The sequence below is a fragment of the Macaca mulatta genome, chromosome 2, assembly GCF_049350105.2.
Source record: "Macaca mulatta isolate MMU2019108-1 chromosome 2, T2T-MMU8v2.0, whole genome shotgun sequence".
Classification (NCBI taxonomy): domain Eukaryota; kingdom Metazoa; phylum Chordata; class Mammalia; order Primates; family Cercopithecidae; genus Macaca; species Macaca mulatta.
The window spans coordinates 92,916,684-92,937,434 of record NC_133407.1 but is presented as its reverse complement, the minus strand read 5'-3'; the positions used below and the strand labels follow the sequence as shown (position 1 = coordinate 92,937,434).

Genomic DNA, 20,751 nt, shown 5'->3' with positions numbered 1-20,751 from the left:
GAAACAGAGTTTCGCTCTCATTGCCCAGGCTGGAGTGCAATGGCGCCATCTCGGCTCACCGCAAACTCAGCCTTCCAGGTTCAAGCAATTCTGTTCTCCTGGCTCAGCCTCCCAAGTAGCTGGGATTACAGGCATGCACCACCACGTCTGACTAATTTTGTATTTTTAGTAGAGACGCGGTTTCTCCATGTTGGTCAGGCTGGTCTCGAGCTCCCGACCTCAGGTGATCTGCCCACCTTGGCCTCCTCAAGTTCTGGGATTACAGGCGTGAGCCACCACACCTGGACAGGACCACTGAAATTTTCTAAAGAGATATAAAACACACAAACAAATAGCAACTCTCCTCCTATTAAATTAAACAGGACACCGGGAAGATAAAAAATTTATGCATGTTGCTCTACCAGTGAAAATGCCTTTGGCTGCAGATAACCTAAAACAATGACTCGATTCACTTAATGAGGAAAACACATACCTTCACTTAGCAAGAGATTTTTCTAAGATTGCCTGGGAAGACAATGGGTCCCCAACAGAGCTTCTGAGAAGTGGGCTCTTGTTTCCAGCTAAGGGTGGATCAGGAACTATAAGAAAAGAACATTTGGCCCATGTCATAGGAGTTGTAGTTGGAAGGGTCCTGCAGGATAGTGTCCAAAGAATCCATGAAACCATCTTTAAGTATGACTCAGCTTTAAACATCTGCCAAAACCAGAGAGTGCAAAGCCGTCTTAAAATAGTACCAGTCAAGGAAGAACTTTCTGCTTCCCTTTCTTCTCCTCCTTCCTCGTTTTCCAACTAAGAGGGGTCAGCTACAGCAGCTGAGAATGTGAGAAGAGGTGAACAAAAAAAACAATGATTACCACATTCCCTTTTGCAAAGACAGATGGCCTGCCACAATTACACACTAACTGGGTAAACGAGTGAGTGGAGGGAATCCTATTTTTAATGAAGGTTGCAGCTGGGTGCGGTGGCTCATGCCTGTAATCCCAGAATTTCGGGAGGCTGAGGCTGGTGGATCACCTGAGGTCAAGAGTTCAAGACCAGCCTGGCCAACATGGTGAAACCTCGTCTCTACTAAAAACACAAAATTAGCTGGGTGTGGTGCTGCATGCCTGTTATCCCAGCTACGTGGGAGGCTGAGGCAGGACAACTGCTTGAACCCAGGAGGCAGAGGTTGTAGTGAGCCGAGATTGCGCCATTGCACTCCGGCCTGGGCAACAAGAGCATAAAACTCCGTCTCAAAAAAGAAAAAAAAAAGAAGGTTGAACTATTGATTAACATAATGGCCTGTGCATTGGAGTTTCACCTTCTAGTCTGTGTAATGTGGTTTAAAGTGGTGATTCAACTTTGTATTGCCTAAGCATGAAGAGGAAAGTTAATCCTCCAAGGATCCAGAAACAAATTCCTTTATTGAATATAATTTTCTGAGGCGTAGTGGGAAATAATAATTTCGTGAGATGTATTGATTAGAAATGTTCCATTTCTTTTGTGTCTTTAACTGCTCCCTCTATATTGGCTACTCTGCACAAGCATTTAAACATGTTCAAGTCAGGTCTATTCTAAAGAAAACACCTCATCTCCACACTCTAGCTATATTGATCTCTTGCTCTCTTCTTCCTTTTAAAGTCAAACTTCCAGAAAACATTAGGTGGGTGGCACGGATGTCTGTCCCAGGACCCTGAATTCCTGATTTCAGCAGTGGGCACATGATTCTGACTCCTCAAATCATAATGAGCTATCTCTATGGGAACAGTGATTGGTCTAAAGAGTAGGTCTGTAACATAAACAGTTTCAGTCAGAGTATGTACTTCCTTGAGATTGCTACTCAGAAGTTGAGAAGCCTGGAGCTCCTGGGAAACCTAGTTGCCTCCACTACCTTACTGATCATGCATTTGCAAGATTAAGTATTTCCAATATTTATTATTTTTATTATTATATTTATTATTTATTTTATTATATTTATTATTATAAACCACATATTATATCTTTATGCTACTATCACTGTAGTATATATTACTAGACCTGGAATAGCTAGACTAAGGTATATGCATTTTTTTAAAAAAATTACTTAGATATAATTCATATATCATACAGTTAACTTAAAGTACACAATTTAACAGTTGTTAGTATATTTATAGTTGTGCAACTATCACTGATACAGAACGGCTGGGCTCCCAGCTAAACCCTACCCTTAAGCCTGGAATCACGGCCTTGAAAACAGCTGACCCTGTTTTTCTGCGCAAATGTTGCTTTTTTGGCCTGCCACGCCCCTATCCTGTGGCCATAAAAAAGACTTCAGCCGGCAGATCAACATAAGCGGCTGAGCGGTGAGCAGAGAAGCAGCAACGGAGTGCTGAAGACTAGAGGTAGACGCAGCTAACTTCAGACGGTGCGGCTTCCGGGAAAGATGATCCTCTCTCACCATCTACTTTCCAGTTTCCATCCCACCAGGAGCCACCACTCAATCAAATCCTCCGCATACACTACTCTTCAATCCGTTCATGTGACTTAATTCTTCCTGGACGCCGGACAGGCACCCGGGTGCCGAGAGGGCAGGGCTTGGACGCTGCTGTGAAGCCCGTACAGAGCCTATTCCCGCCAGAGAGGGGTGACTGGCCGGTTCCAGCATTCGTTAGCTCCGGTTCCCGCACTCGCACGCTCTGCAGCCAGGTTCCCGCCCACGAAGGGGGTTAAGGTGAAGGGAACAGTCCTGTCTCATATGGGGGCCTGTCCAGGATATGAAAAAGAGTGAGTTAAAATGAGGAACTGTCGAATTTGTGTCTTTTCCAAGACCCTGCCACCTCTCTCTTTCCTTTAGGTAAAAGGAATGTTGGCTGTTTCCCTTCACCGAGGTCTAGCCGGTCTGAACCAGAGGAGGGATACAGTGATTAAAGAAACCCATTTCAACAGAGCAAGAGACCCTTCCCCCAGGTCCCCCCGACTTAGGTAATTCAAGCTTTTTTTCTTTTCTAAGCGAGAGGATTCTTTTCCTACCTCAACTTTGTTTATGACAGGGAGGCAACAGAGGAGCAACCCCTCCTGGCTGATAATTTGGCAAAGTCCTCTTGGACTTAAATTTAAATGAATCCATGCAGCCTCTGAAATACCATTTGTGTGTGTGTGGGGGGGGGGGGCGGGGGGGAGATCTAAAACTTGTTTCTAAACTTGAGGTTGAGGCCCTAGAAAGGAAAACCAGATCTGAGGGAACAAAAGCCACGCAACAGGCCCAGTGTAAATAACTGGGCAGGACCGATTCCTGCCAATTAACCCCCTGCTTCCTGGAAGGAGGCCATGCTACACGGCATAAATGAGACCAAGGGAGCTCAAAGGTTGTCGACAGTAGGGTAGGTAGAGGCACAGATGAGTGTGGGTAATTCTTATTTTCTAGGCCCTCCCTGCTTCTGGGTGCAAGCCTCATTGGCATGCATGGGTGGCACCTGCCAAGGTTCCCGAGATTCAGACAAAAAGAAGAGAAAGGGGGAATGCCTGCTTTCTTTCTCCCTCACACCCCAAGATTTCACTGAAAGAAGAAAGGGAATGAGAGACACCAAATTCCCTCTCTTTCAGAATGGGCAACCAATAAACTTGACCACCTCCAGTTTAAACTTAGAAAGGCACCCTGGGACCAGGTAGCATTTTAGGGGACCTCCTGAAAGTGGCAGCTTGGTCATTTAGACACAAGAAAGAGGAAGAAGCTTTAATGACCACCATGCAAGCCCACAGACCCCAGAATTCGTAGGGTTCACCTGTTAACTGCCACAGACGTGACAAGAGCAGTTATCTCTCAAAGTTTAACTGCTCTCATACAAGGTTTAATTTCTTTCACCAGGGTGAGAGCTTGGGGTACAATGTTACTAGCATATTTCACTTTTTATTTCTGTAATATTTCACACTAGATTCTTTCCTTGTATAATACATGTTTGATGCATGCATATTTGGCCTTGTAAAGCTTGTTTTTTCTCTCACCTAGAGGCCATCAAAGCTCCAAACAGGCAGGCAGCCAGAGACTCGGACTATGGCTCCCTTTCGCTGGGGATCCTTGGGTGGACTTCTGGGAGGAAAGGAAAGACCGGTCGTTGTCCATATTCTAATGGCAGTTAGATGTGCCTCTTCAGAGGGGTGAAATGATACAGAATGGCTTGGCTCCTGGCTAAACCGCACCCTTAAACCTGGAACCACAGCCCTGTGTGAAAACAGCTGACCCCATTTTTGTACTCAAATGTTGCTTTTTGGCCTGCCATGCCCCTATCCTGTGCGCATATATAAAAGACTTCAGCTGGCAGAGCAACACAAACGGCTGAGCGCCGGGTATATGCGCAGCAAGCGGAGAAGCAGCAACTGAGTGTCAGAGACTACAAATAGGCAACTAACTTCAGATAGTGTGGCTTCAGGCAAAAATCACTTTCTTCCCGCACCATCCCCTTTCCAACTCCCATCCTGCTGAGAGCCATTACCCAATAAAATCTTCCACATAACTACCCTTCAATCCGGTTGGGTGACCTAATTCTTCCTGGAAGAGCTCGGGTGCCAAGAGGACAGGGGCTTGGATGCTGCTGTAGGGCCCGCACAGAGCCTGCTCCCGCCAGAGAGGAGTGACTGGCCAGTTTCAGCGTTCACTCCCTCCAGTTCCCACACTCGCTTGCTCGCGCACACTGTCTCGCAAGGAGTGGCTAGTGGCGGGCTAAGTGAAACGAGCCACTTTCATTCCCACCCACGAAGTGGGTCAAGGGAACTATCGTGTCTCATTTCTATAATCAAGTTTAGAACATTTTTATCACCCCAAAATAATATTCTATGCTCATTAGCAGTCACTCCCCATAGCAGTCAGTCCCCATTCCAACCCCAGTCCTTGGCAACCGCTAATTTACTTTGTCACTATAGATTTATCTATTCCGGACATTTCATATAAACGAAATCATATAATGTGTTTTTTTTGTGGTGGTTTCTTTCACTTAGCATAATGCTTTCAAGGTTGATCTATGTTGAAGTGTGTATGATAATTTCATCCTTATTGCTAAATAATGTTCTACTGACTGGATATACGACAGTTTATTAATCCATTCATCAGTTGATGGTCATTTGAATTGTTTCCTTTTTTCTGGCAGTTGTGAATAATGTTGCTCTGAACATTTGTGTACAAGTGTTTGTGTAGATTAATGTTTTCATTTGGCCTGAGTATATACCTAGGATTAGAATAACTGGATCATATAGTAACTCTATGTTTAACCTATTGAGGAAATGCCAGACTATTTTCCAAAGCTGTACCATTTTACATTCCCACCAGCAATGTACAAAAGTCCAAGTTCCTCCACATCCTCACCAACACTTGTTGTTGTCTGTCTTTATATGTATGTGTATGTATATATACACACATACATATATACATATATTGTGCAATCCTAGTAGTTTTGAAATATCTCATTGTGGTTTTGATTTTCATTTCGCTAATGGCTAATGATGTTGAGCACCTTTTCATGTGCTTCTTGGCCATTTATACTTCATGGAAATGTCTATTCAGACAATTTGCCCACTTTTAATTTGTTATTTATCTTTTTATCATTGAGTTGTAACAGTTCCTTATACATTCTGGATACTAGACCCTTACCTGACATATGATTTGCTAGTATTTTCTCCAATTCTGTGGGCTGTCTATTCATTTTCTTGGAAGTATCCTTTGATGAACACAAGTTTTTTATTTTGATGGTATGATTTGTTTAATTTCTCTTTGGTTGCTTATGCTTTTGGTGATGCATCTAAAAAACCATCATTTGAACCAAGGTAAAAATATTTACTCATTTTTCTTCTAACTTTTTTTTATAGCTTTAGCTTTTATATTTATACATATATCTTGTGTTATTTTTTGTATATGGTGTGAAAAAGGGTCTAACTTCCTACATTCTTTTTTTTTTTTTTTTTTTTTTTTTTGAGACGGAGTCTGGCTCTGTCACCCAGGCTGGAGTGCAGTGGCGCGATCTCGGCTCACTGCAAGCTCCACCTCCCGGGTTTACGCCATTCTCCTGCCTCAGCCTCCCGAGTAGCTGGGACTACAGGCGCCCGCCACCTCGCCCGGCTAGTTTTTTGTATTTTTTAGTAGAGACGGGGTTTCACCGTATTAGTCAGGATGGTCTCGATCTCCTGACCTCGTGATCCGCCCGTCTCGGCCTCCCAAAGTGCTGGGATTACAGGCTTGAGCCACCGCGCCCGGCCTCCTACATTCTTTTACATGTAGCTATATAGTTGTCTCAGCACCATTTGTGAATATTCTATCCTTTTACTCATTGAATGGTCTTGGCAACTTCATTAAAAATCAACTGACTGGGCCAGGTGTGGTGGCTCACACCTCTAATCCCAGCACTTTGAGGGGGCGAGGCAGGAGAATAGCTTGAGCCCAGGAGTTTGAGACCAGCCTGGGCAACATAGGGAGACTCTGTCTCTGCAAAAAATAAAAAACAGCAACAAAATAGCCAGGCATGGTGTTGTGTGCTTGTGGTACCACCTGTGGTACTTGGGAGCCTGAGGTGGGAGAATTGCTTAAGCCTGGGAGGTCGAAGCTGCAGCCATGATTGTGCCATTGCACTCCAGGCTGGGCAACAGAGTGAGACCCTGTCTTTTTTTTTTTGAGACGGAGTTTCGCTCTTTTTGCCCACGCTGGAGTGCAATGGTATGATCTCGGCTCACCGCAATCTCCACCTCCCGGGTTCAAGCGATTCTCCTGCCTCAGCCTCCCGAGTAGCTGGGATTACAGGCATGCACCACCATGCCTGGCTAATTTTGTATTTTTAGTAGAGATGGGGTTTCTCCATGTTGGTCAGGCTGGTCTTGAACTCCCGACCTTAGGTGATCCACCCGCCTTGGCCTCCCAAAGTGGTGGGATTACAGGCGTGAGCCACCGTGCCGGGCCGAGACCCTGTCTTAAAAAATAAATAAATAAATTGGCCAGGTGTGGTGACACACATCAGTAGTCCCAGCTACTCAGGAGGCTGAGGCAGGAGGATTGCTTGAGCCTAGGAGATTAAGGCAGCAGCGAGTCATGATTATGCCACGGCACCCTAGCCTGGGCAACAAAGTGAGACCCTGTTTCAAAAAAAAAAAAAAAAAAACTCACTGTAAACTGAGTGGGATGGCATGTGCCCATAGTCCCAGCTGCTCGGGAGGCTGAGGTGGGAGGAATTCTTGAGCTCAAAGTGTGGTGTTGCAGTGAACTATGACAGTCCCTCTGTACTCCAGCCTGAGTAACAAGGCAAGACACTGTCTTAACAAAAAAATCAACAGACTGTAAATGTAAGGGATTCTTTCTACACTGTTAATTCCATTCTACTGATGTATATATCTGTTCTGTTTCATGACCATACTATCTTTATTACAGTAGCTTTGTAGTAAGTTTCAAATGAGAAAGGGTGAGTCCTCCAATTTAGTTTTTTTCCTGATTGCTTTGGTTATTCTGAGTTACTTGAATTTCTACATTAATTTTAAGATCAGCTTGTCTATTTCTGCAAAAACTTCAGTGATATTTTGATAAGGATTGTGTTGACTCTATAGATCAGGGGAATATTGTCATCTTAATAATAGTAAATCTTTTAATCCATTATGAAATGTATCTTTATTTAGATCTTCTCTAATTTCTTTCAATAATGTTTTGTAATTTCCTGTGTATGTATCTCAGATTTTTTTTTTTTTTTTTTCTGAGGCGGAGTCTCGCTGTCGCCCAGGCTAGAGTGTAGTGGCGCGATCTTGGCTCCCTGCAAGCTCCGCCTCCCGGGTTCACGCCATTTTCCTGCCTCAGCCTCCCGAGTAGCTGGGACTACAGGCACCCGCCACTACGCCCGGCTAATTTTTTGTATTTTTGATAGAGACGGGGTTTCACCGTGTTAGCCAGGATGGTCTTGATATCCTGACCTCGTGATACGCCTGCCTCGGCCTCCCAAAGTGCTGGGATTACAGGCGTAAGCCACCGCGCCCAGCCATGTTGAGTCTTATTTACCTTATCCAAATCTGACAATATCTGCCTTAAAATAACTTTTTAAATTTTTATAGATTTAGCAGGTACACACGCAGTTTTGTTAAGTGGATATATTGCATAGTGATAAAGTCTGGGTTTTTAGTGTACCCATTGCCCAAATAGTGAACATTGTACCTAATAGGTAATTTTTCAACTGTCATGCCTTCTCACCTTTTGGAGTCTCCAGTGTTGATTATTCTATTCCCTATGTCCCTGTGTACCCATTATTTAGCTTCCACTTATATGTAAGAACATGCATTTATTTCAGTTAGGGTCTTGGCCTCCAGTTTTTCTATACACATTGCTGTACAATACATGATTTCATCCTTTTTTTTTATAGCAGAGTAGTATTCCATGGTGTATATATCCTACATTTTCTTTATTCAGTCATCCATTGATGGACATTTAGATTGATTCCATGACTTTGCTATTGTGAACAGTGCTGCGATAAACATTCAAGTGCTGGTGTCTTTTACGTAAGAATTTCTTTTTTTGGGGGCAGACACTAGTAGGATTTCTGGATTATAGGGTAGTTCTACTTTTAACTCTTTGAGAACTCTCCATACTGTTTTTCTTAGAGGCTGTACTGATTTACATTCTTATCAACAGTGTATAGCATTTTCTTTCTCCACCTTCTCACCAACATATATTGTTTTTGACTTTTAGTGATAGCCATTCTGAATGGTATAAGATGGTATCTCACTGTGGTTTAAATTTGCATTTCTATGATGATTAGTAATGGTGAGCATTATTTCATATGTTTGTTGGCTGCTTGTATGTCTTCTTTTGAGAACTGTCTGTCCACATCCTTTGCTCACTTTTTAATAGGGTTATTTGTTTTTTTCTTGTAGACCTGTTTGAGTTCCTTGTAGATTCTGGATATTAGCCCTTTGTTGGATGCATAGTTTATGAATATTCTCTCCCATTTTGTAGGTTGTCTGTGTACTCTGTTGATTGTTTATTTTGCTGTGCAGAAGCTTTTTAGTTCAATTAAGTCCCATTTGTCTATTTTTGTTTTTGTTTCATTTGCTTTTGAGGACATAGTCATAAATTATTTGCCTAGGTCAATGTCCAGAAGAGTTTTTCCCAGGTTTTTTTTTTTCTAGGATTTTCATAGTTTCAAGTCCTATGCTTAAGCCTTTAGTCCATCTTGAGTTAATTTTTGTATATGGTAAGATAAACGGGTTCAATTTTATTCTTCTGTATATGGCTATCCAGTTTGCAAGCACCATTTATTAAATAGTGTCATTTCCCCCCAGTGTATGTTTTTGTCAACTTTGTCAAAGATCAGTTGGTTGTAGATATGTGGGCTTATTTCTGGGTTCTCTTTTCTGTTCAATTGATCTATGTGTCTTTTTTAATACCAGTACAATGCTGTTTTGGTTACTATAGCCTTGTAGTATAATTTGAAGTCAAGTAATGTGATGTTTCCAACTTGGTTCTTTTTACTTAGGATAGCTTTGGCTACTTTGTCTTTTTTTGGGTTGCATATGAATTTTGGAATTGTTTTTTCTAAATCTGTGAAAAATGACCTTAGTAAGTTGATAGAAATTGCACTGAATCTATAGATTGCTTTGGGCAGTATGGTCATTTTAATGATACTGATTCTTTCAATCCATGAGCATAAGGTATTTTTCCATTTGTTTCTGTCCTTATGATTTCTTTCATCAATGGTTTATAGTTCTTCTTGTAGAGATGTTTCATTTCCTTGATTAAATGTATTCCTAGGGGTGTGTGTGTGTGTGTGTGTTTTGTAGCTATTGTAAATGGAATTGCCTTCTTGACTTGATTTTCAACTTGATTATTATTGGTGTATAAAAATGCTACTCATTTTTGTTCATTGATTTTTGTATCTTACAACTTTATTAATTTATCAAATCTAAGAGTGTTTTGAAGGAGTCTTTAGGGTTTTCTAGGTATAAGGTCTTATCTGCATCAAACAGATAATTTGACTTCTTCTTTTCCAACTTGAGTGTCTTTTATTTATTTCTTTCTGTTGCCTGACAGCTCTAGCTGGGACTTCCAGTACTATGTTGAATAAAAATGGTAAAAATGGGCTTCCTTGTTCTGTTTCAGTTCTTACATGGAATGCTTTAAAATTTTCCTCGTTCAGTGTAATGTTGGCTGTTGGTCTGTCATAGATGGCTTTTTATTATTTTAAGGTATGTTCTTTCAATGCCTAGTTTGTTGAATTTTTTTAACTATGAATGGATACTAAATTTGATCAAATACTTTTTCTGTACTTATTGAGATGATCATACAGTGTTGGTTTTTAATTCTGTTTAGTGATTCATATTTATTGATTTGCATATGTTGAACTATCATTGCATTCTCGGAATAAAACCCACTTGATCATGGTGTATTAAATCCACTTGATCATGGTGTATCATCTTTCCAATGTGCTGTTGGATTTCGTTTGCTAGTATTTTGGTGAGGATTTTTCCATCTAGGTTCATTAGGGATATAGGTCTGTAGTTGCCTTCCTTCCTTCCTTCCTTTATTCCTCTTCTCCTTCCTCCTCTCCTTCCTCCTCTCCTTCCTCCTCTCCTTCCTCCTCTCCTTCCTCCTCTCCTTCCTCCTCTCCTTCCTTCTCTCCTTCCTTCCTTCTCTCCTTCCTTCCTTCCTCCTCTCCTTCCTTCCTCCTCTCCTTCCTAACTTCCTTTCTCCTCTCCTTCCCTCTCCTTCCCTGCCTCCCTCTCTCCTTCCCTCTTCTTTCCGTTCTGTTCTTTCTTTCTGTTCTGTTCTTTCTTTTCTTTCTTTCTCCTTTCCTGACTTTGGTATCAGGGCAATCAATATTGTATTCATAGAATGAGCTAGGAAGGATTCTCTCCTTCTCATTTTTTTTGGAACAATTTCAGTAAGATTGGTACCAGTTCTTCTTTGTAGCTCTGGTAAAATTCAGCTATAAATCTATCTGGTCTTGGGCCTTTTTTTAAATTGGGAGATTTTTTTTTAAATTACTGATTTAATTTCATGACTTACTATTCATCTGTTTAGGACTTTTATTTCTTCCTGGTTCAATCTTGGGAGATTGTATGTTTCCAGGATTTTACCCATTTCTTCTAGGTTTTTCAGTTTATTCCTGTAGAGATGCTCATAGTACTTTCTGATGATCTTTTGTAGTTCTGTGATACCAGTTTTAACGTCATCTTTATCATTTCTGATTGTGCTTTATTTGAATTTTATCTTTTTTTCTTGGTTAATCTAATAGCAATCTATCAATTTTGTTTACCTTTTCAAATAACCAGCTTTTGTTTCATTAATCCTTTCTTTTTCTTTTCTCTTTTTTGTTTCTATTTCATTTAGTTCTGCTCTTATCGTTGTTATTTCTTCTGCCAGCTTTGGGTTTGGTTTGTTCTTGTTTTTCTAGTTCCTTGAGGTGTGACATTGGGCTGTAACTTGAGATATTTCTAATCTTTCAATCTGGTTTTGTTTGTTTGTTTGAGATGAAATCTTGGTCTGTCCCCCAGGCTGGAGAGCAGTGGCACGATCTTGGCTCACTGCAATCTCTGCCTCACCACTTCAAGCAATTCTCCTGCTTCAGGCTCCTGAATAGCTGGGATTACAGGCACCTGCCACCAGGCCCAGATAATTTTTGTATTTTTAGTATAGACGGTATTTCACCATGTTGGGCATGCTGGTCTCTAACTCCTGATCTCAAGTGATCCATCTGCCTTGGCTTCCCAAAATGCTGGGATTACAGGTGTAAGCCACTGCATCTGACTTTTCTGCTTAATGTAGGCATTTAACCCCATAAACTTCCCTTTCAGCACTGCTTTTGCTGTATCCCACAGGTTCTGATATGTTGTGTCTCTATTTTCACTCGTTAAAAATTTTAAAATATTTTCTGCCTTAATTTAATCATTTAACTAAAGATTATTCAAGAATAGGTGTTTTTGTTTAGTTTTGAGAGCACATCTTCATATTGATTTCTATTCTTGCTTCCACTGTTGTCCAAGAAGATATTTGTTATGATTTCAATTTTTAAAAATGTATTGAGACTTACTTTGTGGGTTAGCATATGGTATATTTTGGAGACTGTTCCATGCACAGATAATATTCTGTGGTTGTTAGGTAGACTGTTCTATAAATGTCTGTTCAGTGTATTTGATCTCGCTCTGTCGCCCGGGCTGGAGTGCAGTGGTGTGATCTCGGCTCACTACAACTTCCGCCTCCTGGGTTCAAGTGATTCTCCTACTTCAACCTCCCAAGTAGCTGGGATTACCGGCAGGTGTCACCATGTCTGGCTAGTTTTTGTGTTTTTAGTAGAGATGGAGTATCGCCATGTTGGCCAGGCTGGTCTCGAACTCCTGACCTGAGGTGATCCACCCACCTTGGCCTCCCAAAGTGCTAGTGCTAGGATTACAGGCATGAGCCCGACTAGTCTATTTGATCTTGAGTCCAGTTTAAGTCTAGTGTTACTTTATTGAATTTCTGCCTCAGTGATCTGTCTAGTGCTGTCAGGTGGGGTTTCGACATCCCCCACTGTTATTGTATCGCTATTTTCTTATGTGTAGTAGTATTTGTTTTATGAACTTGGGTGCTCTGGTGTTGGGTGCATATATATTTAGAATTGTTACATCTTGTTTAATCGGTCCCTTTATCATATAATGACTTTTTTTGGTCTTTTTTCACTGTGATTGACTGTTTTACCTGTTATAAAGTCTGTTTTATCTGAGGTACATATAGTTACTCCTGCTTGTTTTTGATTTATGTTTGCATAGAATATATTTCCCACCCCTTTACTTTGAGTCTGTGAATGTTTTTACTCATTAGGTAAGTTTCTTATAAACTGCATAAGGTTGGATTTTTTTAAAAAAATTCATTCCCCCAGACTGTATCTCTTAAGAGGAGAATTTAGTCCATTTAAGTTCAACGTTAGTATTGATATGTAAGGTTTTGTTCCAGTTATAATGTTGCCCTGTAGTCTCAATTGTGTAATCGCTTTATAAGATCTGTGAGTTTTAAACTTTCATGTGCTTTTATGATGGTAAATGTTACCCTTTCATTTCCATCTTTAGAACTCCTTTGAACATTTCTTGTAGAACCAGTCTGGTGGTGATGGATTCCTTTAGGGTTTGCTTGTCTGGGAAATACTTTATTTCTCCTTCATTTATGAAACTTAGTTTAGCAGGACACGAAATTATTGGCTGGCAGTGTTTTTCTTAAGAAGACAGAAAATAGGGCTCCTATTTCTTCTGGCTTGTAAGGTTTCTTCTGAGAAGTCCGCTGTAAATCTGATGGGATTGTGTGTATATATACACACGTGTGTGTGTGTGTGTGTGTGTATATATATATGTTATTAGATGCTTCTGTCTTGTTGCTTTTAGGATTTTTCCTTTTATAATGAGTTTGGAAAGCCTGATGATTATATACCTTGATGAAGTTCATCTTGCAAAGTATCTCTCAAGTGTTCTTTGAGTTTCTTGTATCTGGATGTCTGAATCTCTAGCAAGACCAGTGAAGGTTTCCTGAATTACTTTCTCATAGGTTTTCCAAGTGCTTTACTTTTTCTTCTTCTCCCTCAAGAATACCTATTACTTTGAGATTTGGTTGATTTACATACTCCCATATTTCTTCAAGTCTTTTTACATTTTTAAAAGTTCTTTGTTCTTTATTTTTGTCTGACAAGGTTAATTTGAAAGAACTGTCTTCAAACTCTGGAATTCTTCTGCTTGGTCTAGTCTATTGTTAAAGCTTTTCAACTGTATTTTGTAATTCCTTCAATGAATTTTTCATTTCCAGAAGTTTTTTTTTTTTTTTTTTGTTAAATCTCTTTAGTAAATTTCTCATTTATATTCTGAATTTTTTTTTAAATTTATTTGTATTGGTTTTCTTGAATTTTCTTTCTCTTTCTCTTGAATTTCTTTTCTCTTCTTTTCTTTTTCTTTTCTTTTTCTTTTTTCTTTTTTTCTTTTTTTTTTGAGAAGGAGTCTCACTCTGTCGCCCAGGCTGGAGTGCAGTGGCAAGATCACAGCTCACTGCAAGCTCTGCCTCCTGGGTTCATGCCATTCTCCTGCCTCAGCCTCCCAAGTAGCTGGTACCACAGGCACCCACCACCACGCCTAGCTAATTTTTTGTATTTTTAGTAGAAATGGGGTTTCACCGTGTTAGCTAGGATGGTCCCGATCTCCTGACCTCATGATCCGCCCGCCTCAGTCTCCCAAAGTGCTGGGATTACAGGCATGAGCCACCACGCCTGGCCCTCTCTTGGATCTCATTACAATCTATATTTTGAATTCTTTATCTGTTATTTCAGAATTTTCATTTTGGTTAGGATTCATTGCTAGAAAGCTAGTGTGATCCTTTGGGTGGTGTTGAAGCACTCTGCTTTTTAATATTGCCAAAATACTTATGCCGGTTCCTTCTTATCTGGAGAAGCTGTCACTTCTTATTTTTTAATTTACTTTTGCTTGACTGGGACTTTTAAAAAGCATTTTCCCCACTTGAGGGTGTGACTGTAATGTATATTGTGTGGTTGTTTGGCTTTGATTCTGTGTGCTTTCAGGGGCCCAAGTCTTATGAGTTTCTTGGTTATAAATAGCCTTTTTGGCTTTCTCAGATGCTGGTTGTAGTAGTGATATACTGAGCATATAAACACGCTTACTGCACATGGTGGGACTAGAATTGCAGAGGTCTTAAGGAACTTATTTTATTTGCCAGTACTGTGCACTTCTGTCAGCACATTTGATTTTTATTTTTTATTCATCTATTCATTTCTTTTGAGACAGGGTCTCCCTCTGTCACTCAGGCTGGAGTGCAGTGGAATTATGTTGGCTCACTCCAGCCTCAACCTCTTGGGCTCAAGCAATCCTCCCACCTCAGCCTCCTGTGTAGCTGGGACTACAGGTGCGTGCCACCACACCTGGTTACTTTTTGTATTTTTAGCAGAGATGGGGTTTTTGCCATGTTGCCTAGGCTGGTCTTGAACTCCTGGGCCCAAGCAGCGCCCCCACCTTAGCCTTCCAAAGTGCTGGGATTACGGGCATGTGCCACAATGCCTGGCCTCTATCAGCACATTTTAAATAAGATTATGCAGTTCAACCTCCATATCAGTAGGTGGCACTTATGGGTAAGAGCCAATTGTGGCAGAAGCTGACTGGTATGCTTTGATCTTTGTTTTCTGGGAGGGGCACTCTGTTGTCTCAGCTGGTGGGCTGGTCTGTGGAATGCCAGGTGTTCTGAGTTCTCTGCTCACCCCTGAGGTGGGGACAAAGCTGGGCAGTACTGCACTGCTAAATTCACCCACAGATACCTCAATGATCCATTCAAGTACCAGACCTAATGGGATTGATGACAGAAGCTGTGGAGGGGAGGGATTCTGCACCAACTCCGTATCCTGAGCAGTCAGGAAAACAACCCACATCCCTATCATACCCCTGTCCAGAGGCCCCTGCTTTCAGTTCAGATAGAATCTGTCATTTATCTCCAGTCTGCAATGTAGCTGAAGGCTGTGGAAGACACCAGTACAAAACCTCTCTGTGTAAATGACTTCAAGGTGGAACCTCTTCCCTCAGACCCAAGCTGACAGTTTTGCAGCTTGCCTAATCTCCACTGCAGGAATGCTGATACTCCCTATAGAGAGGAGGAGGGGTCAGCCATTCATGCAAGCCCAGGCCTGGTGGGCACATCCTCAGTGGAGGTACAGCTGCCCCTAATAACATTGGAATGGTCATCTATAGGCATACCCATGCCAATCTTTTGCCAGAATAGCTGTGGTTGCATCCAGAGCAATGGGTAAGGGGGAAGAAGTCTCCCTCTCCACATCTGTTAGCAAGCACTGGTACCATCTGGCTGCACCCACGTCTCCACTGGGAGAAGAGCAGTCACCTTCAACTCACAAGTGAGGAGCTCTTAGGCACAGGAAAACACACGCTTTGGTGTCCTTAGTCCCAAGGGGTGCTTTGGCACACTGCACTCTTTCTTCCTGTAGGAAGTTTGCACTGAGGGTTAGACCTCTGAGAATCCTGCAGCTCCCTGGGTCCTGCCAGTCCTTTGTGGTTGCCACAGTCCAAGGTGCTGGGAAATGTTTTGCAGAGGGTCCAGTGATGCAGAGACACAGGGACTGAGATGTCCAGGGCGGGACAGAGGCCCACAAAGAGGGCACAACCAGTATGGTGCCTACCATCTCAGCTAAGGTCTGGACTGAGGGCAGTGACCCTGCATGAGCTAGTAGCCTGGTGCTCAGCGCTCAAGAAGTTCCCAAATCACTGCCTACACCAGTGCTAGAGCTTGCAAGTGCAGAGTGGCTGTCCAATAATTCAGGAAAGAGTAGTTTGCTGCAGGAGTGAGGGTAGCAAACAACACCCTCACCTACCTTTTCCATAGGACTCCAAGTTCCTCCGGGTTCAACATCTGCCATAACTTTGCTTCATTTTTCTTTTCTTTCATTTTTTTCTTTTCTTTTTTGTTTTAGAGACAGGGTCTTGCTTGTCACCCAGGCTGGAGTGCCATGGAGCAATCACTGCTCACTGCAACCTTGACCTCCTGGGCTCAAGCAGTCCTCCCACTTCGTCTTCCTAAGTAGCTGGCATGCACCACCACAGCCAGGTAACTTTTTCTCTTTTAGAAGAGATGAGGTCCCTGTATGTTGTCCAGGCTGGTCTCAAACTCCTGAGCTCAAGCACTCCTCCTGCCTTTGCCTTCCAAAGGATTGGGATTACAGACATGATCCACTGCACCCAACCTCATTTATTTTCTGCATCTCAACTTTTTCTTGTGATTTCTCTAATAGGCCCTTGCACTCTTCTCTCAGTATTTTACTGGGGCCATGATTATTCACCCGTAACCTTGGTTCATTTTTATCTGAGAACGGGCATCCATTGTCTCTAGTGAGCCATCTTGAAAAACCTCTGTCTGTTAATTGAGGTGTTTAGATCATATACATTTATATGATACTATGAGTATTGAAATGTTTGGGTTTAAATCTATCATCTTGTAATTTGTTTTGTTCGCACTACTGTTTTTCACTTTTTTTTTCTTTTTCTGCCTCATTTTAGATTAACTGAATATTTTATTCTGTTTTATCTCTGTTGTTAGCTTATCAGCTATGATTCTTCTATGGTTTTTTAGTGGTTACTTTATGGTTTACAGTATACATCTTTAACTTAGCACAGTATATCTTAAAGTGATATTAAATCACTTTTCATATAGTATAACACCTTATAACATTATATTTGCATTTGTTTCCTCCCAGGCTTTGTGCTATTCTTGTCACACATTTTACTCTTTCATATGTTATAGACCCCAGAATATATCGTTATTTTTACTTTAAGCAGTCACTTACTTTTTAAGAGATTTAAACAATAAGAGATAGTATCTCTGTAATTATTCACGTAGTTGCCATTTCTGGTGCTCTTCATTCTTTTGTGTAGATGCAGATTTCTGTCTGGTATCTGGTATCATTTTTCTTCTGATTGAAGAACTTCCTTTAACTTTTTTTTTTTTTAGATGGAGTTTCACTCTTGTTGCCCAGGCTGTAGTGCAATGGTGCGATCTCGGGTCACTGAAATCTCTGCCTTCCAGGTTCAAGTGATTCTCCCGCCTCAGACTCCTGAGTAGCTGGGATTACAGGCTTGTGCCACCAAGCCCGGCTAATTTTGTATTTTTAGTAGACGCGGGGTTTCCTCCATGTTGGTCAGGCTGGTCTCGACCTCCCAACCTCAGGTGATCCACCTGCCTCGACCTCCCGAAGTGCTGGGATTACGGGCGTGAGCCACCTCACCTGGCCCTTTAACATTTTTTATAGTGAAGTTCTGCTTGCTGGTGATGAATTCTTTTAGGTGTGAAAGAGCTTTTGTTTGCCTGCATTTTTAACAGACATTTTTTCTAAGTATAGAGTTCTAGGTTCATAGTTTATTTCTTTTAGTATTTTAAATATGTTATTCCACTGTCTTCCAGCTTGGATTGTTTACAATGAAAAATCTGTGCTCTTTTTTATTTTAGTTCCTAAGTACATAGTGTGTTTTTCTCTGCTGCTTTTAAGACTTTTCTCTTTATCAATAATTTTAAGCAATTTGTTAATATGATTTGCTATATTTTTCTTCATGTTTTTTGGCTTATGGTTCATTCATATTTTTAAATATATGAGATTACAGCATTTATAAAATTTGGAAAATTCTTAGATGTTATTTCTTCTAATGTTCTTTTTTGCCTTCTCATCTCTCCACTCCTTTGGAGACCTCAATTATACTTATATTAGACTACCTGAAGCTCTTCTGCAGCTTAAAAATGTTCTGTTAATTTTTTTCATCCTCTTTTCCCCTCTAGATTTTTCATTTTGTATAGTTTCTATTTCTACATTTTTCATTCGCTAATCTTTTCTTCTGCAATGTCTTCCTGTAGTTAATTTCATTCCATATATTTTTCACCTCAGACATTATAGTTTTCACTCATGTTCAATCATTTCTGTAACTTATTGAACATATGGAATATAGTTATATGCTTAAAATATGTGTTTTAATGTCCTCTATTAATTTTATAATCTGTGTCATTTCTGGATTTTGTATTGATTCATTTTTATTCTCATTAAGGGTCATTATTCCTCTGCTTATCTGCATGCCTGGTAATTTTTGACTGTATGTAAGAGATTATAATTTTACTTTGTTGGGTAAAATAAATTACTTTTCTATACCTATGAATATTATTGAATTTTTCCTGGGATATGGTTAAGTTACATGGAAATGATTTGATCTTTCTGGATCACATTTTGTTAGGTAGTACCAGAGTAGCATTTACTCTCAGACTTATTTTACCCTCCTTCTGAGGCAAAATGCTTTTGTGTAATGTACCTTGTATTACACAAATTATGAGATTTTTCCAATCTGAGTGATGAGAACAGGAATGATTTTCAGTCTTGTTGGAGGATTGTACCTCTGAACCATTGAATGTTTCTTTTCCCTGGTGTCTTGTATTTTCCTTACATGTATACATTGATTAGTACTTGGTTGAATATGCTAAAAGCATCCTCTGCAGACGTCTGGAGTTCTCACTCAGTGCAGATTTCTCTCTCTAGCATTCTGCTTTGTGAATTCTACCTGCTTGGCTGGTCTCGAACTCCTGGCCTCATGTGATCTGCCTGCCTCGGCCTCCTAAAATGCTGGAATTACAGGTGTAAGCCACCACACTTGGCCACTTTATCTGTTTCATATTTAATTGTAAAGCTCACCTAATTTCTTTCTTTTCTCTCAGATATGAGTGTCCTTTTTTGTCTAATGTCCAGTGTATTTTAAGCTGTTGTATAAAACTAAAAAGTTTCTACACAGTACAGGAAGCAATCAACAGGATGAAGGGACCACCTATGAAATAGGGGGAAAAATTGTAATCCACATATCTGATAAGGGGCTAATATCTTATAAAACATAAGAAACTCAAAAAATTCAATAGGAAGATGTCCGGAGCTGCACGCCCCGGCCATAGCAAATAATAATTAAAGATTAAACGCCTGAGCTATATTCATTTCCACCCCACACCTTCTCCCTAGATTTACCTTCTTCCCTGTATTAATACCGCCATTAAAAGATGGCGCTCTTCCCGCTTCTTCATTTTTCCCATGCCCGCGAAAAGACTACCTGACAGCGCAGGCGCAACATGACGTCCGACCGGAGAAACCGAAGCCTATCTGGCCACGCCTTCCTCTTTTAGGTCATTTCCGCCTTAGCCCAACCCCTTCCCCTCCAAATGTATATAAGGCATTGCATTACCACCATTAAACGAGACTTGATCAGAGCACTGTCTTGTCTCCATTTCTCGTGTCTCTTGTTCCCCAAATTCCCACCCCCTCCTCCAGGGCCTACACTGACTGTCCCGCGGGCCGGGATACGTGGCGCCCAACGTGGGGCCTGGAAACGAGGGACTCCGTGAGGAAGAGGACGCCAAAGGACGGTCGACCGCTAACGAAGACAAAAGGAGTCAAACTCTTCCGATCACCGCGGGAACCTGCCACGTCAGAATCGAAGGTAAGTGACGCGTCCGAAATGGGACAAGAATTAAGCCAACATCAAATATATGTAGGACAATTAAAAGAGGCTTTAAAGATACGAGGAGTAAAGGTTAAAGGTAATGATTTGTTTAAATTTTTTGATTTTGTAAAAGACACTTGCCCTTGGTTCCCACAGGAAGGAACTATTGATATTAAAAGATGGCGTAGAGTAGGGGATTGTTTTCAGGACTATTATAATACTTTTGGGCCAGAAAAAATTCCTGTAACCGCCTTCTCTTATTGGAACCTCATTAGAGATTTAATAGATAAGAAGGAGGCCAATCCGCAAGTCATGGCTGTGGTCGCTCAGACAGAGCATATTTTAAAGGTTAGCTCCCGCTCTAACCTCACAAAGCCTCCGCAAGATACGGAGGAAGATCTCATTTCCCTCGAAAGTGATCATGAGGAAATCAAGTCTCCTTCTGTAACAGATAAAGAAATACCACACGAAAACAAACCAAAAAAATACCCAATTTTACAGATGCTTCAAAAGGAGGAGGAAATTAATAAGCCTAATCAATAGGATATAAATTGGGATGATTTAGAGGAAGAGGCGGCTAAATATTACAACCCTGATTTGCCTCCCTGTTCTTCATACCCACCCCCATATAATAAGACACATAATGAGGCTTCTGCGCCCATTGTTATGGCAGCAATAGATCCCAAAGAAGAGTTAAAGCAAAAAATTGCTCAACTAGAAGAACAGATTAAACTTGAAGAGTTACATCAATCATTGATAATTAGGCTCCAAAAGCTAAAAACAGGAAATGAAAAAATA

The 20,751-nt window shown here is 41.0% G+C and overlaps 1 protein-coding gene across 1 annotated transcript; it reads left to right on the top strand.

The window, feature by feature from the left end:
- Nucleotides 1–2,308: 2,308 nt before the first annotated feature.
- Nucleotides 2,309–20,496, top strand: LOC144339469 (uncharacterized). Its single transcript, XM_077994102.1, has 3 exons — nt 2,309–2,689; nt 2,813–2,940; nt 19,782–20,496. The coding sequence occupies exons 2-3, from the start codon at nt 2,822–2,824 to the stop codon at nt 20,494–20,496; spliced, it is 834 nt and encodes a 277-aa protein (XP_077850228.1). The 5' UTR covers nt 2,309–2,689; nt 2,813–2,821.
- The last annotated feature ends 255 nt before the right edge of the window (nt 20,497–20,751 follow it).

Excerpts from the sequence above, each read along its gene's own strand:
- LOC144339469 (XM_077994102.1), top strand. The coding sequence starts at position 2,822 with ATGTTGGCTGTTTCCCTTCACCGAGGTCTAGCCGGTCTGAACCAGAGG. Across the intron at positions 2,941-19,781 it reads CCCAGGTCCCCCCGACTTAG|GGCCTACACTGACTGTCCCG; the intron begins GTAATTCAAGCT and ends CCCCTCCTCCAG.